General features: G+C 37.8%; 1 protein-coding gene across 3 annotated transcripts in view; it reads right to left on the bottom strand.

The window, feature by feature from the left end:
- Mef2a (myocyte enhancer factor 2A) overlaps positions 1-21,984 on the bottom strand; it is a 125,202-nt gene that overhangs the window by 4,992 nt on the left and 98,226 nt on the right. For all 3 annotated transcript variants that reach the window (XM_028776652.1, XM_028776650.1, XM_028776651.1), the window contains exons 8-10: positions 13,933-14,120; positions 4,217-4,343; positions 519-645 (exon numbers count right to left, since the gene is read on the bottom strand). In XM_028776652.1, coding sequence (XP_028632485.1) covers positions 519-645; positions 4,217-4,343; positions 13,933-14,120 — 442 coding nt within the window. The remainder of the gene's footprint in view (positions 1-518; positions 646-4,216; positions 4,344-13,932; positions 14,121-21,984) is intronic.

Below are 21,984 nucleotides of genomic sequence, written 5' to 3'. Positions count from 1 at the left end.
ATCCTATGGCCCTTGATTCATACACAGGATATTTTCAATCCTGCTTTTCTTCTACTAAGATTCAAGGAGAATGCAAAAGACACAGGCTTGCTGTCCTCTTCTCCAAAGCAAAGGAGGAAAGGAAGGCAGATGAGCCTGAATGTTTTCAGCTACCTTCCCTAAGGAAGCAGACTCAGAGATGATGCTGGGAAGCAATGGCTTATTCATCTGGCTGTCAGTGAGAAGGGAGCATGCAGGCGCCATCTGGGTTTTAGGATTCCCTTTGTACCATCTGAGACTCTCCATGTTTAATAAGAAAAGTTATGCTTCCCAGATCCCTTCAAGGAATGCCTGGTGTGCTCAGCATCCACACTACTATCTAGAGCTATGTTAAGAAAATACTTTCTTCCAACACTTGCATGTACATAAACAAGAATCGTGGCAGGGCTTGTTCTTGACAGTCTACAAAATAAAAGAGAACTGACAGGAGGTGTGTGCAGGCCACGTGCAAAAGCTCAGGAAAATTTCCAGTTACTTACACTAGAGAGCTGAGGGCTGCTTGTCCTAGATGGTGCTGCTGCCAGGCTGAAGCCTGCCCCAGAGACAGCATTCCAGGGGAAGTAAAGCCTTGCAGGGCAGACAGGTCTGCGCTGGTCAATGAGTAATCTACAAAAGACGGAGACTGTTACTAAACAGATAAATATACCTGTCCTCTGGGAAAAAGAGATGCACTGGATTGAACCTGAATCCATGTGTTGATGCTCAGGAGGACAGGGAGGACAAAGAAGATTTCTTACTGAACTAATACCACGGTACAATCCACTACATTTGTTTTAATAGGTCCCCAACTGCACATGTCACCTCAAATTCATCAACATCTTTCTATGACATATAAGTCCTTTCTGTGAATACTTGAGTCATAATTACTATGACCAAGGCTTACTCTATCAAGAAAGGTGTTTAAAGAAGTTGATCCTCCACCTGAATTAATACATTTTAAGGGAAAAAAAAAAAAAGGCTGAGTTGAGAAAGTGTCATTGGCACTCAGGTTTCTATGTGACTATCCTTTCATACTTGACATGCCCAGAGAATCTCAGCCTGATGACTACTCTCTAGCAACCCTTCCAGTCCATAATTCTCTTCTGAATTCTTGGCATGTCCAGTGACTCACTTGACCTGTTCTCCTTGGCTATCTTCACAAACACCTTAATTCTGGCATAACCCAAACTGAACTCATGCTCTCCTCAAAGCTGTCCTTCCTTTCTTGGTAAGCTGCACCAATATACCCAATGGCTCATGCCAGGAAAGTGAATGTTAACAATACTTCTTTGCTGCACACTTACCTGAGCTAACAACTCCAGTCAAGTCTACCTTGCTGTCTCCAGCTTGTGGAGGATCCAGTGCAATCTTCTCTAAGCCACCAGTAAACTATTACTTGGACCACTATACAACCTTTCTATGACTTATTGGCATTTACTTCAAAAACAAGATTTATTTTTATTACTTTGGTTATGTGTATGGGTATCTGTGCACATGAATAAAGGTTCCCACAGAGGACAGAAGATGGTGCTAGACTGGCCTGGAGCTGGAGTTACAGGCAGCTGTGAGCTGCCTGGAGTGGGTACTGGGATCCAAACATGGATTCTCTGCAATAGTAGCACCAAGTCTTAACCAAAGAGCCATCTCCTATGTCCACTAGACCACTGGAGCCAAAAATGATGTGTGGAAATAACAAGTATGATTGTAATACGCTGTAACACACCCAACAAATCCCCACTTTTCCAGCTCAACTCTAACTGCCCTGCCTGTGACATTCACCTTGCTCTGCCTGGTGGCCTCCTGACTGTGTCCGTCTGATACAATATGAACAGGTCTTTTCCGGTGCTGCTTGTCTTTCTCGTGGCAGGCCTCAGTTCCACTACTGACCACACATTCTATTTACAGTGCCTGCTAGGGCACCTGCCACACATGTAATGCATCTTGAAGCTGGAGTGATGTTACTGATGCCCATGAGGAAGTGTCTATGGGATCCACAGGCTATTTTTAAAACTTGCTCCTTCATTTATTCCTTTACTTACTGCCTGGTGTGGTGGGCTTGACACTAAGTATCTACAGAAAGAAAAATAATATACACAATAATGTGGGAAAAGAAAAAACACAAACAAAACAGCTGTTTTAAAAAGGAGAGTAAAAGCGAACTCAGATGGAATGAGACTGATGTTTAGAGTCACATGCTCTTAAGGGAGCCTGACTCCACTATGTGTTTTAGTAATTCCTTGGAGACTTTGTAAAAATATATGTATGCAATATTTTAAAATGCTTATACATATGGACATTCTTTAGAAACTAATGCTGTTTCTACAAATGAGTATTACAGTAGAATTTTGAGTACACTGGAATACCTGCAATGAGACACAGAATACTGCATCTAACTCTGATACTTAATCCAAATGGCCTCCTCAGCTATACTCATCTGAGCATCAGACCTCTCAAGTTCCCTTCTTTTCTATCTTTTCAACTCAGAGTCCAAACTAGAAAGTCTAACAGTGCAAGACTTTCCCACACATGCTTACCAGCTAAGCTGTATCTGTCTTCTCATCTGAAAAAAGAGATATGCCCTTAACTCAAAATCTCTTATGCAGCAAGTGACTGATGGACTCTGACAGGATTTCTATAAGTGTTTAAGCTCTGACCTTTTCTGGAATTAGTTCTGTGCAAGACAAACAATGGGCTACAATTCATAGGCTACTGAGCATCTGATTGGAGCAGTGTCTTTTTTGACACAGGTATCTGGGAAGGTAAAGGTCATCCCCCAGGCTTTGTCAACAAGACCATTACAAGTTGTTTAAAAAGAACTAGCCCTGGAGTTAAAGTGCCAATCAAAGGTATACACTGCTTGTCCCTCCAGGTTGCTCCACACAGCAGTTTTAGTACTGATGCCAAAGCATTTACTCTGAAGTCTAAAATTAAGTCATTTCTACCATAGTCCACTATGCATCATAGAGAAGTGACTTCCTTGCATTGCAGTCCTCTGATGACAGACAAGGTGTTATTTCTTCCTTTCCCAGAGCCACAGGTATTTGGCTCAACTGGGGAAAAGTTGTGCTTCCTGCCTGTCTTAGAATGGTGAACCCACAGGGAACCCTCTGCACACCAGTTCTCCATATGGGCCATCTGGCTAGGCTAGCAGCATCCCTCCTCCATCACTGTGATATAAGAGTCAGTTAGTCTCTCTCTCTCTCTCTCTCTCTCTCTCTCTCTCTCTCTCTCTCTCTCTCTCTCTCTCTCTCTCTCTCTCTCTGTGTGTGTGCGTGTGTGTGTGTTTCAAGATGGGGGTTTCTCTGTGAAGCCCTGGCTGTTCTGGAACTCACTCTGTAGACCAGGCTGGCCTTGAACTCAGAGATCTGCCTGCCTCTAACCCACTCTCCACCCCAAGTGCTGCCATAAAAGTTGTGTGCCACCACTACACAGCTAGCTACTCCTAAACTTTCTTAACAGCTTTGTGTCTTAATAATATTTTAAGATGAGAAGTCCGAAACAAAACAAAACAAAACACCAAATGAATGAAAACCTCTTCTCAGCAGCAGAGTGACTGGCTGTGGGGAGAAACAAGAGATCATTCTCCTTCACAGGTATAAACAACACAAACCAATCCAGTAGCTACAGGAGAAAACCACATCTTGCCTGCCACACTGAAGCACCTTCAACACCCCTAAGAGACCTCTACTCTTTCCCAAAGCAGGTTTACAGCATAAATACAAAATAATATGATTTCACAGTTGAGGAAGAACAAGATACTGTGCAATAAAAGACTTCATAAAAATACCCGAGCAGTTTGCCTCCTGCCTTCCTTGGCTAAATGTGTGCCACAGTTGACAATAGCTACTTGCTTCTTCCTTAAGAAGCAGTAAAAAAAAAAAAAAAAAATCAGACATGGTGGCACACACCTTTAATCCTAGCACTTGAGAAGCCTATCCTGGTCTCAACCCCTCCCCCCACCTAAAAAAAATAAAAGCTGTAAAAGCTCATGTTAGAGAAATAACTTACTTCATTCTCTTATCAACCCATTTAATGTAACTTTTTAAAGGTTTAGCATTATATATATATATATATATATATATATATAAAAATTTGAAACAAAAACCGCAGAGATAACATGCTACAAAATTACAAAAGTACACCTTGTTTAGAAAACAGTAAGAACGGAGTCCAGGAAAAGGCCCCAGAGATGGCTCACCAGTGTTGTAGGCCGTTGGCATTGCTGAGTACACTAGTCCCTGCGGAGGCAAGCTTGGAGTTGTCACAGACACTACAGGCGTGGCAAGAGGTTGAGTGGCTTGAGAACTGCTTATCCTTTGGGCATTCTGTGAGAGATCAGAAAGAAGATTAAGTGTAATTATGTGGTATTTATGCTCAGCCTAAATATTTTAAAAATAACTTTCAATTTAAATGTGACACTTCACAGTTTTATGTGAATGTTATTTCTTCAGTGACATGAAAACTTAAAGATATTAATGTGAATAACTAAATATTTAAGAGATCTATCTTTGTATTAATTATTCATATTCCCCTTTAAGACTATAGTATATTAATCCCAGACGCATGTCTTAAAATAGAAACTTACCTTATGAGTGACAACACTTTTGTGTGATAGCTTAATGAGGACTTGATATCATTACAAGTATTGTCAAGCTACATTAAGTGAAGTCTGTGTATGTTTTAAATGGCTGATGGCAGCAAAAGAATTTGTATTCATGAGATTATAAATCTAAGAGCACAGGAATCAAGACTCCTTCCTTTGCAGTCCTTATATACTAACTAATGCTTTAGGCTGTGGCTGTGGAATCCATGTAGCTTGTGTTATGGCTTCCCTCCTGCTCACCCTGCAGGCGATCTAGGTTTTAACAGCCCATTCAGATCTGTATCATTCTCGTCTTTGAGTTCTCTGAAAGGAAAGGCTCCAAGTTTTTAAATAATGTACTTTTCAAAAGGCTATTAAATACTGACTGGTTGTATTGGCATAATAGTATCTGAGCCAGGTTGGGAATAAATTAAAATGTTGACACCTGCTGCCTTTTCTCCTTTTCCTTTTGTCCCCTTTCCCTATAGGGTCTGTAGCCCCGGCTGATCAGGGTGCTATGTAGATCAGCCTTGCCTTGAGCAGAGAGCCAGCTGCCTCTGCCTCCTGACAGTTGGGATTTAAGGACTGCCTATTTCTGGCAAAAAGTCAACTCTTAAATGATGAGCAACTTATGTTAGGATAGCTCCTGTCTTCCATGTGTAGGGTAGGACAGAATCATTTTTTCCTTCACACTGACCTAAAGTTGACTTTTTCCAAGATAAAGGATCAGACAACAGAAGAGACTCCACAGTTTGTATACAGAAAGCTACAGGGCAACTATAATTTGTTTTTACAAAGAGAGTTCTAGCCTGATGACTGATGGTTACGGGGTTTGGGTCACGACTGAAGAGTCCCAGTGCGACTACAGTTTCTCTCCCACTACGTTCAGAAAGCACTGAGACAAACGAAGGCCTTTGGCTAAATGTAAATGCCTATCAGGTGATGGTCTTTTGAGGATCTCGACTCCAGCTTTTCTCATGTCAGTCTGTATTTCCTACACATCTTCTTACAGGACATCTGAATACCATATGTTGTACGGATATCACCTGAGTCTTAGTCACTTATTCACCTCTTCTTAAGCCTGGAGAAAAATCACTTTACTTCTCTAAACCCTTTAATTTGTTATAGAAGGAAGTCAGACATGTTTGTCATGTCTGGCTTTCAATGCTCCTGCTGATAATTAAAGGGGTATATTAGAAATGAACCCAAAGACAGCATTCTTGCTGTCCTCAGACTTTCTGTAGTTAAAACTTTACATTATTGGTGATATTGGTGACTTAAACAGACAAATATATTTATATTCCTTCTGATCCACAGCCATCCCACCAAATCTGTAACGAGATAAAATTATTCTCGAAGCGCAAGGCTTCTAACCGAGAAGCTCGCTGTGGCCTCACTCTTGCCAGGGAATCCTCAACACAGACCCAGGAGCTGGCTCCTTTCTTCCCCTTCACTTTGGATCAGAGCCATCAACAATTATTTTAGGGCACAAGCTGTTTTGAACAACTTTCTGAATTCTAGAGGACTGCATTTCTGGTTCTGCTTTGCACTCTGAATTGATTCAATTTTTAGAGTCTGAATTAGCTTAAACTTCTAAGGAATATGATCGACTATACTTTCTAGTGCTCTTTCTCATTTTCATGATTCCTACATTTCAACACACTCGAAAACTATCTGAGATTCTGCAGTTACGTGTTATTTTAAGGAAGGCAGAGAGTCACACATTGTCACACATTGGTATGACAGGTGGAGAAACAGTTTAGTCTCAGCATTGAGTCAACAATTTCAATGAGTTTTTGAGTGAGGGATTTAATCTGGTCTCAAATCAAACTAGGTTAAAAAACAGTGTTGAGATGGTTCAGTGTAGGGTTTCCCTACTCTAGGCTTTTTGGAGATGCATCATCATGGCAGCTTCCTGGTATAACCTCAAAGACTGGAGTAATAATGACCCTCCATACCCGTTCTGCCCACCAGAGAGATCCCTGCAGCATTGTGTTCCATGAGTAACTAACTTTCAGAACCACTAGAGGGCAACACAGTGCTAGATAATTAAAGCATTTAGGACAATTATTTAAGAGTAAAGAGTGGAGTCTAGTATAAGATGAATTATTTCAGTTTGAACCATAATGCAACCATTAGTGATATCCTTAACTAAAGAATCTTCCCCCAAAGATATTCATTGTATAATTTAGCATCACATTTATAGCTAATTAGTGAGTATATTTCAGATACCAATCCAAAAACAAGCAAGCAGAGCAAATAAAAGATTATCTCTTAAGTATTAAAGAACAGAGAACCTTACTTGAAAAGAAACTGTGCAAAACACACCAGCATGCATAAACATGTCATAATAAGGAAATGAAGCCAGTGGATGCCTTTACACCCCATGCTCTCATGCACTCCTAACCCCTGCCCATGCTAAACCCCCAACACTCACAAGTTTTTATTCCCCTTAAACTGGAGTCATCTAATTAGCAAATGATGCATATGATGACATCTGTTGAGTTTTAGTTACCAACAAAGAGCTAAGTTATTCTTAGTTAAGTTTATTTTCCAGAGGAAAAACAACAGAAAATATTTGTTTTGGAAAAACAGGTAACAGCTGCTTTTAAGAATCAAATACCTCCTGGTAAGGAGTAAACGGGTGTATGTTCAATCACAGACACTTCTTTTTGTAAACAGGGAACCCCCTTGTGGTTCAGACTGTCTCATGCAGGATGAAATAATCAACTCTGAAAAAGGTGACCTCACCAAAAATGATGTAATCTTTTTGAAAGAAAGAGACATAACACAAGATTCTGTGTTACAATCTCAGGGACTCTGAGGGTGAAGTCATTTTCTAAAAACACTTTAATAATTTGGAAAGCCACATAAGGTATCTTGTGTATTTCCTTAGCAGAAAAAGCTTGAAGTGTCTTGTGCTCATGGACAGCTATTGTTTTTACAGGTTACTTCAACTGTCTTCTCCTTTGGCCCTCAAGTAAAAGGGACCAATATATACAGCAATAAACATAAAAACTAGGATCAGTAGTACCAGAAGGTGAATTTCTTGATTAAAAAACATTTGGATGGTGGGAAACAAATAGAAAAATATCTTTGTAACAAAGGAACAAAGGTTAAATAAAAACATTTAAAATAATTAGAACTATTTATATATTTTTCAACTTTGTTCAGGCAGGAAACCACACTCACCAACTCCAATTCCTCTTCCTCCGACTGTACTCAGCACATAAGAGGGATAAGAGAGTTAACTAAGACTGTTGGAACTTGCAACAAGATCTTTCTTTAGAAAAACATGGCGTTTGGATTCTAGTAGCTGTTTGGAACTTTGCAGAGGTTAAATACATAGCAAACAATGTATATAGTACTTGCCTCTATACTATAGTTGGTTTTTCAAAATAAAGTTAAGTTCTTTTAAATTCTCTCACCAATGATTTAAAGCTCCATTCTACCTCCCCCTACTGTTACATGGGCCTTTCCTACACACAGCCAATGCTTCTGAGAGACTTGCAAGTGCAACACTGTGTACTTACACATTTTAATCCCCGCATTACTACCCCATCTGGCCAGATAGTCTACATGTCTGTCTACTACCACACTCTACTGTTAGAAAACTGTTGTGTGTTTTATTTTCCCAGTGGCTAACAAGGCATCATAAAACATAACACATGTTTGCTAATAAATGTTGTATTTTGAGTGATAATATATGTTTACTATTTACAAATGACAGTATTCACATGGATTTAACTATCTTAGTGGAGTAAAGCCTTGCATATGAAAAAAAAAAGAGTGGAAGAAAAGTGAACTGTTGAACTTTACAAATAGTAAAAAAATGAATGAAACAGATTTTTCTCTTCTTTTAAGCAGTTCTGAAATATTAATATGCTAGAAACAGTATGCTCATTGTTATTTTTTATTTCACTTGAGTAAGTCAAATTTCTTCCAATTTGTAAAGTGTCCTAAGCCTCACTGATAAAGAGTCATAATCTTAAAGCAGTTTTCTCTGCAAATGAATGAACTGATCACGTATCCAACAAAACAAGCAAGCACTCAGTATACAAGTGGGCAAATGTAGTTCAGCTGTTCAGTCAGACATATCATTTGGTATCTCCAATTCACAAGACAGATGTCAAAATAATATCAAACTCTTGTTTTATGTAAAATACAGTGTATACTTTAATCTACAGAGATAAGGGTATAAGTAGCTTGTATGACGAAGTTCGAATTTTCCATGGGGGTCATGGTTTTGTTCTTTTCTTTCTGTGACTAGATATAATTAAGCAGTTTTCAAAGTCCCAAGTAGTTTGAGTCTCTCTAACACACATTTCTATACCTTAAATTATTTTAGAAAGCTCCTAGCAGGCACTGCCTACCTGTAAGGCACTCCAGGGGCCACTTAGGTGGCTGCTCTGTTTAGGCATGCTTCTCTGTTATACACATTTGTGTTTGAACCATTTTACTCCACAGCACACAGAGAGCACCTGCAGAGAGCTCCTTCACACACCTTACCCAGCTTTCTGAGGTTAACATCCACCAAATGAGACTAGGGGTCCCATTTGTAGAGCTTTGTACGTCACTTAGATTCTACCAGCCTTTGTGGGCTGAAGGACATGAACTTTTGAAAGAATACCTGACCCTATCAGAAGGCAGATATCTTCTTTTTGTTTTACTACTAGTGATGTTAATGTCCTCCAGGATTCTCCACTGTAAAAGCACAATTTCCCCTATATAAACACCACATATTTAGATAAAGATAATTTGATAATATGTAAATGTTTCACTTTAAATGTTGCCCACTACCTGCAGCATTTACTTACTGGCTTGCCTATAACAGTTATGGCTCTACTATGCTATTCTAAAGCTGTTTCGTATTCTTTTGTTTGTTTTGTTTTTTTTTTCAAGACAGAGCTTCTCTGTGTTCTCATGGAACTGGATCTCACTTTTTAGACCAAGCTGGCCTTGAACTCAGAGATATGCCTCCCTCTGCCTCCTGAGTGCTGGGATTAAAGGCATGCTTTAAGGTCCAGCTTTCCTATTCTTAAAATTCTTCCAAAAGTACGAATCATATCTGCTCTCTAAGGAGGAGGTATTACCAGTTCTTCATTTATGTAATCATATATGTATGGTGGAGTCAGCACTTCTTATTCCTTGGGTTATAACCTCAAACTACTGTAATTTAAATTTTTCTAGTTTTGGCAAACTGGGATTTTTGTTTTTTAAAGAATGGTCCCTGGGATCTTTCGATAACTACACCCTTACTCCCTGGCTCCTCTGGTTTATCTTGTGCTTCCTCACAACCTACCATTTCCCCAAGGGAGCCCTTAAGTCTTTGAATTAGCTAACGGTGGGTGTTTAGATACCACAATCAGAGCACCAGGTACACTCAGCTACTAGATAAAATTACTCAAGGAATTCTCAACAGACAGAACTAGAAACTGCATGAGGGTTTCTGTGTCTAGAGAGTCCAGGAAGAGTATTGGTTTATAGTCATTTTTGCTTACAATGCCTTACTCTGGTTTTGTATTAAGAAGGATGCTACCTAATAAAATGAAGGGAAGTGTTCTTTTTTTTGCTTTTCTGAAACTGTGAAAGAGTTGCTATTAACCCTTCCTTAAATGTTTGATAGTTTGTCCGTGAAACCATCTACATCTCCAGCAGTACTCTTGATGGTCCTCAACATTTTGGAATTTTGTATTTTCAGTTTCAGTTAGTTATGAGTATATAAGCAATTATTTACTTTAAATTATGTGTATGTCTATGGACATGAATATGGGTGCCTGTGGGGGCCAGAAGAGATCAGATCCCTTGGAGATGGAGTTACCTACCTGATGTAGTCCCCAAAACTGAAATATGGCTTTCCACTGGAGCAGGAAGCACTCATGACCACTAACTACTAGCTATATGTACTGCTAAATTTCCCTTGACATTTTTTTCTGAGGCCCACAGATTATTTAAAAGTGTAAGGCTCAGGGATCATAACAGAAGAGTGAAGAGAAACATTTTAAGAGTTGGAGGATGACTACAAGAAAAGTGTTTTCCGGATACAACAGAGCAGTTGTACCTATCAACTCTCAGTGATTGTGGTGGAATGTTTAAGACCTGTGCAAGCTCAGCTACACAAAATTCCAGCATGGAGTTGGGAGAAGTGGACACAAAGTCCCACCCCTAGCTGATAAGCTACTGGCAAACTGATGCAAAGAGAGAGGGAGTGAGTGTCCTTTAAGGTTATGATCCCTGGTAGTCCATACTCTAGGGCAGTTCCCATATGACACCACAAAGGGACTCAGTAAAAAAATTTTTTTTTGTTTTAAAAAAAGAAGACACAAATTTGGGTGGGTAGGAGGATATCAGGATGGAGTTGTGGGAGTGTATTCATGAAATACACTGTATGAAATTCTCAAAGAATTAATGAAAATATTTCTAAAGTTAAATTGATGGTTATATTTCTAAATTATGATATCTTTCTAAAGAGATGGATTTCAACTGATTATGGATAGAGAGTCAGTTCTTGCAAATTTGCTAAGTTTTATTTTATGAAATTGAATGGTCTATTTTGGTGAAATGTTTCATAAATGTCTCATAACTTAATATAAAAGATGACACCGCCTACCTTTCTAAACCAGTAACTCTAAGCTAATCTGAAAAAGCATCAAGCAAACCTTAACTGAAGGACATTCTATAGAACATGAGAGCAGTGTTTCTCAAAAATGCCAAGGTCACTTAAGGCAAGTCTTAGAAACTCTCACAGCCTGTAAGAGTTGAAGAAGACAAGATTAATAAATAAAATATGCTATAAAGCCTAGTCTGGCTCCTGGCATGAAAAAAGAGATGAAGTTTAAAACTTAGGAAATATATGTGAACATGAACTTTAGTTAATAATAATTTACAATACTGGATCACTAATGTTAATAACTGTGCCATAGTAATATAAACTGTTAAAAGAAATTGTGTTTGAAGTATAAGGGAACCTATGATTTTCTTTCCAATGAAACAAAAGCTGTTCTAAAGCAAAAGGTTTATAAACTGTTTATTCTTATTCCTTCTGTTCTTTATTTCTCTGCATACAGTCAAGATTTTGCTGATACTAGTATTACTTCTTCAAGAAAATGTTAACACTTCTTGTAGAGTAGCTCTGCTGGCAATAAATTCTTGTTTTTGGTTTGAAAAGACTTTGCTTTTATTTTTTAAGAACATTTTTGCTGGGTATAGTGATGTGAGATTTTTGTTTTTATTGTTGCTGCGTTGTTCACCAGCTTGAAGAGAGGTATGGTAGTAATTTCCTGTCTTTGGTCTGTAAGGCACGTATTTCTATTCACTGGCTGTCTTTAAGAATTTCTATTTGCCCTTTGCTTTGTTCCAATGTGCACGCGCATGTGTGTGTGTTTGTGCACTGGAAGTATTATCTTACTTGGTGACTGTTATCTCCCTTAGGCCATTGTTCCTACTGTTCTTCTTTTTGGAACTCCACTTTCAGACATGTTGCACTACATGATAACGTCTTGCAGCTCTCAGATGATGTTTGATTTTGGTTCTTCTCATATTTCAGTCTGGGTATTTTCTACTATTTTACCTTGTTGGCCCTGCTACTGTGAAGTTTTAGTTACCTTTCTCAGAAACTAGACTAGGTTTGAAAGGTGTTGTTGCTGTGGTTACCCTTAAATATATTTACCCTACCCCCATCCCCCTCACCCCCCACCTCAAGCTGTAATTTAAGCCTCTCTAAAGGTGGAAGATGGGCAGGCCAGTGACTACTGCACTCTATGGCCCCTCTGTGATGTGCCTCAGACTGCTTCTCAGTCACCTTGATACTCTCACGGTTCCCATCATCAGTGTCTTCTTGCTTCTGAACCAAGTAGCAATACTGTCCTTTCTGCATTCCCAGACACAATAACAATGCACCAAAGGGGACAATATTTGTTTTCCAGCCCTCAATGTATTTATCCCATGGAAAAGAAAATGACTCACACAAAGGTTGTCCTCACTGCAGTGGCCAGCTGGGTTTTGGGAGGTCTTTCCAGGTCTTATTTTATGTGGTACACTCACTCAGTGGGGCTCAAGATGGAAAGACAGGAGGAGTCTTTCCCATAGAGAAGTCTTCTATAGGACTTGTATAGACTTCTGACTTAACCTACACTGAGGCTTCTGGAGTTAGATGCTTGACTTCCAGCAATTCACTAATACACAAGCACCAATATCCTTCTCGCTAGTACCAGCTTTCTCTAGCCTCTAGACCATCTCACCACTATGAATTAGCAGCACTAAAATGAATTTTTTAACAGCATAAAGTTAAAAGCAACTTATTTTAAATTTTCTGTTTTCCAAAATGAAAGAGCCCCTTCCCACACTTTTATTTATTTAATGCAGAGTCTGAGCTTTAAGCAAATTATGATCTGGGACATTTAAAGGTCTGGGGCATATGTACTGCTCGCTATCTTGGAACTTTTAGTTCTGTTTTCTCATTTCTATCTCGCTATGATCATAACCTAATTGAGAACTCAATGAGAAAATAACCCTAACAAATTACTGATGTTTTGGAATCTATGAAAAATTACAAAAACAGAATCACTCCCTGAGTCTGACAGCATCAGACTTAACAAAACGCAAATGACAAATTTAGAACCCACACAGTAGAATGAGCACCTGGCATATCATTTAGTATACTAATAGTCAAATTGCTGCTGAATTCAAAATGTCTTTAAAACCTGCATGTGTATTCTAAAACTGTCTACAAGAAGCTAAGGAACATACATACATATTCTGTTCTGCGTATGACAAGACAATTCGAAGGCAGATGACAATGACCCTCAAGAGGTAAGGTATTAGACTCAAAGAGAGCGGTCATTTGAAAGGAATAAGCAAAGAAAATTATTAGAGAACAATTCCTTCCAGTTTGCAAACATTCTTCCCTAGATATTCTATAACAGTTCTCCTTGGTTTACAGAATTTTCTAGCAAATAATTTCATTATTCCTCACGGAAATGCACATATTATTAAAAGTATGTCAAGTACGGAACAGAAATGGCATGTTTAATTCATAAATTGAAGTCAAATGTCTAAAGAAAGTTTTTAGCCTGAAAAAATTAAAATTGAGCACAATAACCTCTCCATATTTAGCTTTTATTTTAAATAACCATTAAGCAGTTTTACTTCTTATTTCAATAATTTTGTTTTTAAGCACTTAAATAATGTCTTTCTTCAAATCCTAATTTTGAATAGAAAATTCATATAAGACAACCAATGGACACTATGGAGGTTTAGAAGACCTCAGAGAAAATGCAGACAAGTATAAACTGTGTGTTTAAAGAACAAAGCTAAAGAATGGGTCAACTTACAAGTGGGGGCATCATGCCCTTGCTTGAAGGGGGAATGACAACTCGTAGATCTGGTTTCCGACTGTTCATTCCAAGATTGCCACCACCTGGTGGCGGGGGAGACTTTGTAGGCATGACTTTGCCTAAACTATTTGCACCAGTATTTCCAATCAAATTTGGAGAGGCCCTTGAGTTTACAAATCCATTCCCTGGGAAAGGGAAAAACAGTTGCTTATTAACATGTAAAGAGTGATTAAAATAGTTTAATTCATAAATCTAAAATAATGCTAACTGCCCATATATATGTTTTTTAAAATGATTAATTTTATAAACTTAGATGATTAATTTTATAAAAAAAAGTAAGACTTCTTTTTATGACATATAAAGTTTACCATTTATAATAAAACACAATGTCATTAATATTGTACTATTATTTTAACAAATACTCATTTGTATTTACATATTTTAATCTTTTCTACTTTTGTTTTGCATTTGTATCTTGAAATCTTGAAATGGGTAGTGACCAGCAAGATGGCTCTTAGTCGGTAGAGATGCTTACTACCAAGCATGATGGCTAGAGTTTGTTCTGTAGGACTCACTTGGTAGAGAGAACTGACTCCTCTAAGTTGTCCTCTGACCTCCACCTTATCACCTGCAGGCCCCCTCCTAATAAATATATAGGTATAACAATAATTTATAATATATGCATATTTTTGTACTTTTAAGTGTTTGACTGATATGCTGTAACTTATGTATCCTTGGAAAAGGCTCTAAGTTCATCCTTTTCTCTGAACCCATAAACAATATTTTCTCTACTACTTTTCATACTGCTCACCTCATGTTTCCTCACTACTGAATATTGATACCTTTAGCTCTAAAAACAAAATAAAACAAAAGTCTCAATAAATAACATTCTCCAACTTAGCACGGTTCCCACCTAACAGAAGGGACATGGTGAAGAGTACAGTGTCTTTGGCAGTTGACACTGGGGACCGTGTCAACCATCACAGTTGCTACTGCAGTCAGCTTTCCTGACATATATCCAAAAGAAGACAACAGAACAAGAGAACTCACAAACAAGAGGAAAAGGGGAGAGAAGCCATAAGACAGAGCACAAATCCCACAGATGCATAAACACATCAAAGAAACAACAATAAAGGCACAGCACTGCGCTGCAGCTTCTCAGCTCCAAGAGACAGGTGAGAGGAGAAGGTGAGTCCTACCTATAACACATGTCAGTGACACAGAATCAAATGAATTACAAGGGACTTAATAAAAGAAAAGAAAGCAACAAACTCAAACGAAGACTCATACAACAAAGCTAGCCAATGTGAACTAAACAAGTAAGTCCATTGGAGAGAAAACTTGAAAAATGTGAAGGAGAAATTCCGTATTATGAAAATTGAGAAAGTGAAAAGGGAACCAACTAGAAATTCTGGAAATTAACTACTCAAATCAAATAAAATGCAGGAAGCATCTACAGACAAGATGAAGCACAGGAACTATTCAGGGATGGAAGACAAGGTTAAAACAGTAACACATACAGATAAATATAAAAGCTATGAAATCAAATTTCCAAGAAACCAAAATAAAGAAAAAGGAGCTAAGACAGTGAATGGCTCAAACAACCTATTCATTGAAATATCTGAAATTTTCTGAAACCAAGAGAAAGAAAGTGCCCAGAACATCAAATAGACATGAGCAATGAACTTCTTCATGACATATCTGAGGTAAGATTTCAAAAATAAGGGTTGACAAGAAGCATTGGTGGGTAAAAGCACTTGCTACCAAGACTAATGATCTGAGTTCAATCCCTGGGACCCACATGGTGAAAAAAAAACCTGTCTCCAGCAGAATGTCCTTCAATTTCCACACACATTGCAGAGACATAAGCATATACCCCTACACATACACATAATAAAAGAAATAAATGTAATCAAAAATAAAAAGCAAAGAAACAATACTAAAAGCAATAAGGCAAGGTCAGTGAGATGGCTCGGAGGTAAATGCAATTGAGTGCAGGCAGGACAACCTGTCTTTGATCCCTGGATCCTACAAAGTAGCAAAAGAAAACCCTGGTTGTCTTCTGATCTCGAAGCATGTGCCATGGTACACACACACACACACACATTTACTTAAAACAAACAACCTAAAAAGCTATGAGGGGAAAACACCAACTCACAGAGGTAAAAATATTAGAATAATAGTAGGTCATAAAGTCTAAAAGAAAGGAAAGCAAAGAATAGTGTATTTCATAGCCTATAATAAACCATTATTGTCAAATCCAGCAAAATAATCTATTAAAATTGAGGGAGAACCAAGTTAAGCTCAAGTTAATATAATCTGTGGCAAGTAAACAAGAAAATGCAGGAAATGCTTAAAGAAAAATATATACAAAGAAGTTTGACAGCTTACCCACAACACAACAGGGAGTATATTTCATGAAAGCAAAGGATTAAAAAAGGCAAAAAGAGATAAAATTCATGAGGTCCAAAACCAGCAAACTACTCTATGAAAACCAAACCAAACCAAAACAAAAAACCAAACCAAAACAAAAATGAAAACCAACAAGAACTGCCAACAAAAATAAACAGTAATAACAAACCTTTCTCAATAACCTGAATGCAAGTGACTATTTCACCATTTAAAGATACAGACTATCAGACTATGCTTAAAAATGAGGTCTAACTCTTCAGCTGCCTCTAAGAAACTCAGGTAACTAGAAAAGATCCAAAGCCTTTGAGCTTATCCAAGGCTCAAGTCAACCTACCAAGCAACAGAAAGCTGCCAGCAAGCTGACCTATCAATCCTCACATCTGATAATGAAGACTTGGAACCAAACCTAGTTTGAGCTAAGAGAGCCACTACATCTTAACAAAAGGAACATTCATCAACCAACAGGGCAGAACTATTGTAAATGTTTACGGAAATTTGGAAACCTCTCAGGTTTTAGGTCTTTTCTAGTTACATGGGTTCCTTAGAGGCAACTGAATAGTTAGACCTCATTTTTAAGCACGGTCTGTTAGTCTATCTTTTAATGGTGAGTTAGTCATTTACATTCAGGTTATTACTGAGAAGGATTTGCTGTTACCATTGATTTTATTAGCAGTTGTTCTAGTTTGTCTTCCTTGGTCATTCATAAAACATTAAAAGGCACAAAGACTCCATGAGGTCCTGACGAAGTACTGCAGGAGATTTCATTAGCCATTCTCACACATGAGCAGGTCTTCCAAAAGGAAAATTAGCAAAAAACTCTTCACACCTTAACTATTAAAAAAATCAGCTGGACTCAATAGGTATCTACAAAGCATTCTAGCTAATTGAGAGAGAATACACACTTCTCAGCAGCACATGGAACCATTCCTAAAACTGGAATTACAGACAACAAAGGAAGCTTTAATAAACACAAAAAACCCCTGAAATGATTCCCTGCATCTACTCAGATCACAGTGAACTAAAACAAGAAATCAACAGCAAGACTAAGTTCAGAAAATACATAAACACTGGGAGACTAAGCTATACTTTTTTGAATTTTTGAAAGCTATACTTTACAATTTTTAAATTGAAGCTCAATTTTAAAACCAGGGAGGAAACTCTTAAGGAGCACAAGTCCACAACCTAATGTACCTCAAAGCTCTAGGAAGACAAGAAATCAACCCAGGACTACATGGACTCACTGCTAAATTCTCCCAAACTTCTAGGGGAAAAAAAAAATCTAAGTATAACACTTCCATAAAACTCATTCAATGATGCCAATATTATCATGATTTCAAAACCAGGAAAAGACACAACCAAAAAAGAAAACTAGAGACCAACCCGTACAATGAAAACAGATATAAAAATTCTCAGCAAATACTTGCAAACTGAATTCAAGATCACATTAAGATGTTATATCATGTTCAAGTTGGAATCATCCCAGGGACACAAGGCTGATTCAGCAAAAGCAAATCAATAAATGTCATATTCCATTTAACAGATTTTAAGACAGAAAAACCACATGATAACCTCAACAGGAACATTTTTTGACAAAATTCAATATGTATTCATGATAAAAATCCCTGAAGAAAAAAGCAGGGCAGAACATACCTCAACATAATAAAGGGTATCTAAGACAAACTAAGCCACTCTCAAGCTAAATCAAACTGAGAAATTTCCTCTGAAGTCTAGAAGTAAACAGAATATCAGCTTGCACTATTATTCGATATGGTGCTTCAAGACTTAGCGGAGTATTAAGACAAGAGAGAGGTAAAAATGATCAAATTCAAGAAGGAAAAACCATCTCTAGTGGCAGATGATTTAATTCTATACTTAACAGACCCCATAGACATCACCAGAAAACTTCAGGTCCAAAAATCTTTCAGTAAAGTTATATGACAAAACAACATATAAAGCCATACTTTATACACACAGACACATATACACAGACCAATATCAAATGGACTAAGAAATAAGAAAAATATCCTATTTTATATTTTTAAAATGATAAATAAATCTAACCAAAGTGGTCAAAGACTCCTATAAGGGAATTTTTAAGAAACTAAAGAAATAATCTAAAGACATTAAATAAAGAAAAGAGCGTCCACGCTCCTGAACTGGCACAATGCAGACTCTGAAATGGCTATCCTACCAAGAGGATTATCCTCAGTCACTGAAACTCTCAGCAAAATTTCAGTAACATTATTTCCAGAACTAGAAAAAAAAAACCTCTAAAATTCAAGAAGAAATATGGAAGACCACAGGTAGCCAAAGCAACCTTAGGCAGAAAGCACACATTACAGAGCCACAATTAAGAAAGCACACATTACAGAGCCACAATAAGAAAGCACACATTACAGAGCCACAATAAGAAAGCACACATTACAGAGCCACAATAAGAACTACAGCATAGAACTGGCATAAAAAGACATGTAGATCAATGGAATAAAGAGAGGATCTGTACACAAATCCAAAGAACTATGGACACCTAGCTGTTGACAAAATACATACATTTTGAATAGATATCTGATTCAATAAATGATGTTGACAAAACTGGACACCTGCACAGAAATTAAATTAGACCCCTATCTCTAACCCTGCACAAAAATCAACTCAAAGTGAATCAAAGATCTTTTTTAAAAAACCTGGAATACTGAAATTGCTATGGAAAAAGACTTCAAGAGATAGGTATAAGCACAAGCTTTCTGTATCACAGCAAATACCCCACAGAATATGCAAATGAGAGTACTTGAAATCAAAAACCTTACAAAAGAAACCATCAGCAGCCTGGGGAAATGGCTTGGTGGGTAAAGTGCTTTCCATGCAAGCAGGACTGCCAAAGCCAGGTGTTAGGATTGAAGATACAGCTCAGTGGTTAAGTGCATTTGCTACCTTTCCAGAGTATATGAGTTCAGTTCCTAACCACCCAAAATCACCTATGGCTCCCGTTCTTCTAGCATCAAAGGCACCTGGCACACACACTTGGACATGCACACACATGGTGCACACACTTGTACACACACATACACACACAAATTAAAAGTAAATCTTAAAAAGACAGGTATGATGGTACATGCTTGCAACCCCAGTGGTGATGGTGGGGTGGAAACAATCAGACCCAGAGATTGGAAGTGCAAACAACAGTTTAGTGAGACTCTGCCTCCAAAAATAAGATGAAGAGGTTCAAGAAGCCATCACAACCTCTGTCAACATGCCACCATGGCTGGGCACACTAGCACACACACATGCATACACCACACACATTGTAATTCTATTGAATTTCTTGAATAAAACAGAACTGTGTTTACTTGGTATACTATCTGGAGGTTTACAAAGCAATTTCAGGCACATTACGTAATATACAGTCAAATGATAAATTGATATATGAATTCTATAATTTAATTTTTAAAATTACATTTATTTGTAGAGGAGTGGCATGCCTGGAAATCAGAGGACAACTTGTACTAGTTGGTTCTTTTCTTCTATCATGTGCAATCTAGGGACTGAACTCAGCCTATCAGATCTTGGGGCAAGCATGTTTATCTGCTGAGCTAGTTTCTAAGTCCTGAATTTGAAAACTTAAAAGACTATAATTAGGGGGATGGAGAGAGAGCTTGGTGGTTAAGAGTACTGGGTTGCTCTTCCAGAGGCCCAGGGCTTGATGCTAAGCATACACATGGCAGCTCACAATCACCTGTGACTACAGTTGTAAGAGAGCCAATGCCTTCTTCAGGCCTCTTAGGGTTACAGGTATACATGTAGTGCACAGACAGAAACGCAGAAAAAACACCCCCCACATAAAATAAATAATAAAAATTAAAAAATAAATCAATACTATGCTTAGGAAGATGACAAAAGTTTGTGAAGATAGTTTTAAAGAAAATAGAGGCCCTAATATAATTATCTACTTACAAACATTACTTAAGAGTTAAAAATACTATTAAAAATATTTGTTTAAAAACTAGAAAATTAACACATCAGTAGGATAGATCAACTCTGTAGACTCCTCACTGCTATACTCATAAGACAGCCCTTGAATACAAGAAAGGCAGTGGCATCTAAGAACTGCCTACGTCTACTTGGAAGGTGTTCTTGGAAGATGACTACGCTTTCCCCTGCCCTTCATTTCAACCAATTCTTCCATGCTCAAAAATTTTACCACGTGACACAGCAATTTTATTTGTGTGTGACTTTACTTTGTTGTGGGGACTGTTATTTTACTTAATTTTGTGAGGCTATTTCCTGCATTCTGTTTTCATTGTCTTGAAAGGCACTTATTCAATCTGGGCTCAATCTCTTTTCCACACTCTCAGAGCAATTTCCTGCATCTCCCGTTAGCTTCAGAGAGCAGTGCAGTTGGGAGAAAAACATCACCTCTTCTCTAGGTCATTCACTTATGGAACAGAGCAGAACTCACTCAAGAGCTAATCCAGATTTTGTTATCTGGAGGATAAAAAATATTTTACAAATAACATATTCAAAGTTAGAAGAACTTAATAGAATTTTATACTGCAGAGCAATAAGGCTAATGAAGTTTCTGTTAACATATAATGGCAAGAAAGTGTATTCTGATTCTCCAATACTTGAAAAGCTATTTCATATACTTAAACTAAAATCTAAAACAAGCAAAAAAAAAAAACCCAAACCCCATTATTTTAATATTTTTATTAAGTGATGCAAATATATAATTTAGAGGCATACATCATTAAGAAGCACAAATGCTACTTTGCTATGTGAAATCTATAATGCATTTTATATGAGACCACAGTACACCACGAGAATCAAGTTACAAGAGTGAAGGGCATTTAAAAGCACAGTATCTTAGTGTTCCACTAGAACATTGCAGCAGATAGTGAGTACAGGATGATGTAAGTGTCTGGCAATGTGCCAGGCTGAAGCTAATCTCAAGTGCAAGCTTGTTATTCTCTTAGACTGTATCAGTGCATGCCTCTTAGCTTCTGTTTAAGTTCTACAATGGAGAGACACTGCGCAACATGATTTGTCTTTTTAATTGAATAAATGTAAGTTAGTGTGATTATTGTCAAAACTTGAATGGCAACTTATTATTCTAACAAAAACACTCTTGAGTAAGTCATACACCTATGCTTCCAGAAGTGTAACCGGCCACATCTTACTGTGGCCCTATCGCTGTGAGGTTTGTTGTTCCATCATCAGCTCAGCTCATATTTCAGAATTATGAATCCTATCCTTTGAAGCAATGCAGTCAAGTAAATGGCAAGTCTCTTCCACGGCCTTAGGACTACCACTCTTCTAGCACTAAACAGTGGACGACTATGTCATTAATATTTTACTATGAAGCCACTTTTGAAGTAAGTCCAGCTGTCAAGAAACTTCAGAGGACTCTAAAAACCTCAAGCAAGATTCAAATTGGAAGTGGTAGCACACACTTTTAATTTTAGTACTTGGGAGGCAGAGGCAGAGAGAACAGTTTGAGTTTGAGGCCAGCCTGGTCTACATAGTGAGCTTCAGGCCAGCCAGGGCTACACAGTGACAAATAACAGCAAATCTGACATGCTCAGCACATTGCTCAATACATACACAGAAACACATAGTAACGGATTTTAAAATGTCATTTAT

The sequence above is a fragment of the Grammomys surdaster genome, unplaced genomic scaffold (genome assembly GCF_004785775.1).
Source record: "Grammomys surdaster isolate TR1022 unplaced genomic scaffold, NIH_TR_1.0 271, whole genome shotgun sequence".
NCBI classification, from domain to species: domain Eukaryota; kingdom Metazoa; phylum Chordata; class Mammalia; order Rodentia; family Muridae; genus Grammomys; species Grammomys surdaster.
The sequence above is the reverse complement of the archived record's forward strand: the minus strand, read 5'-3'. Positions and strand labels throughout refer to the sequence as shown.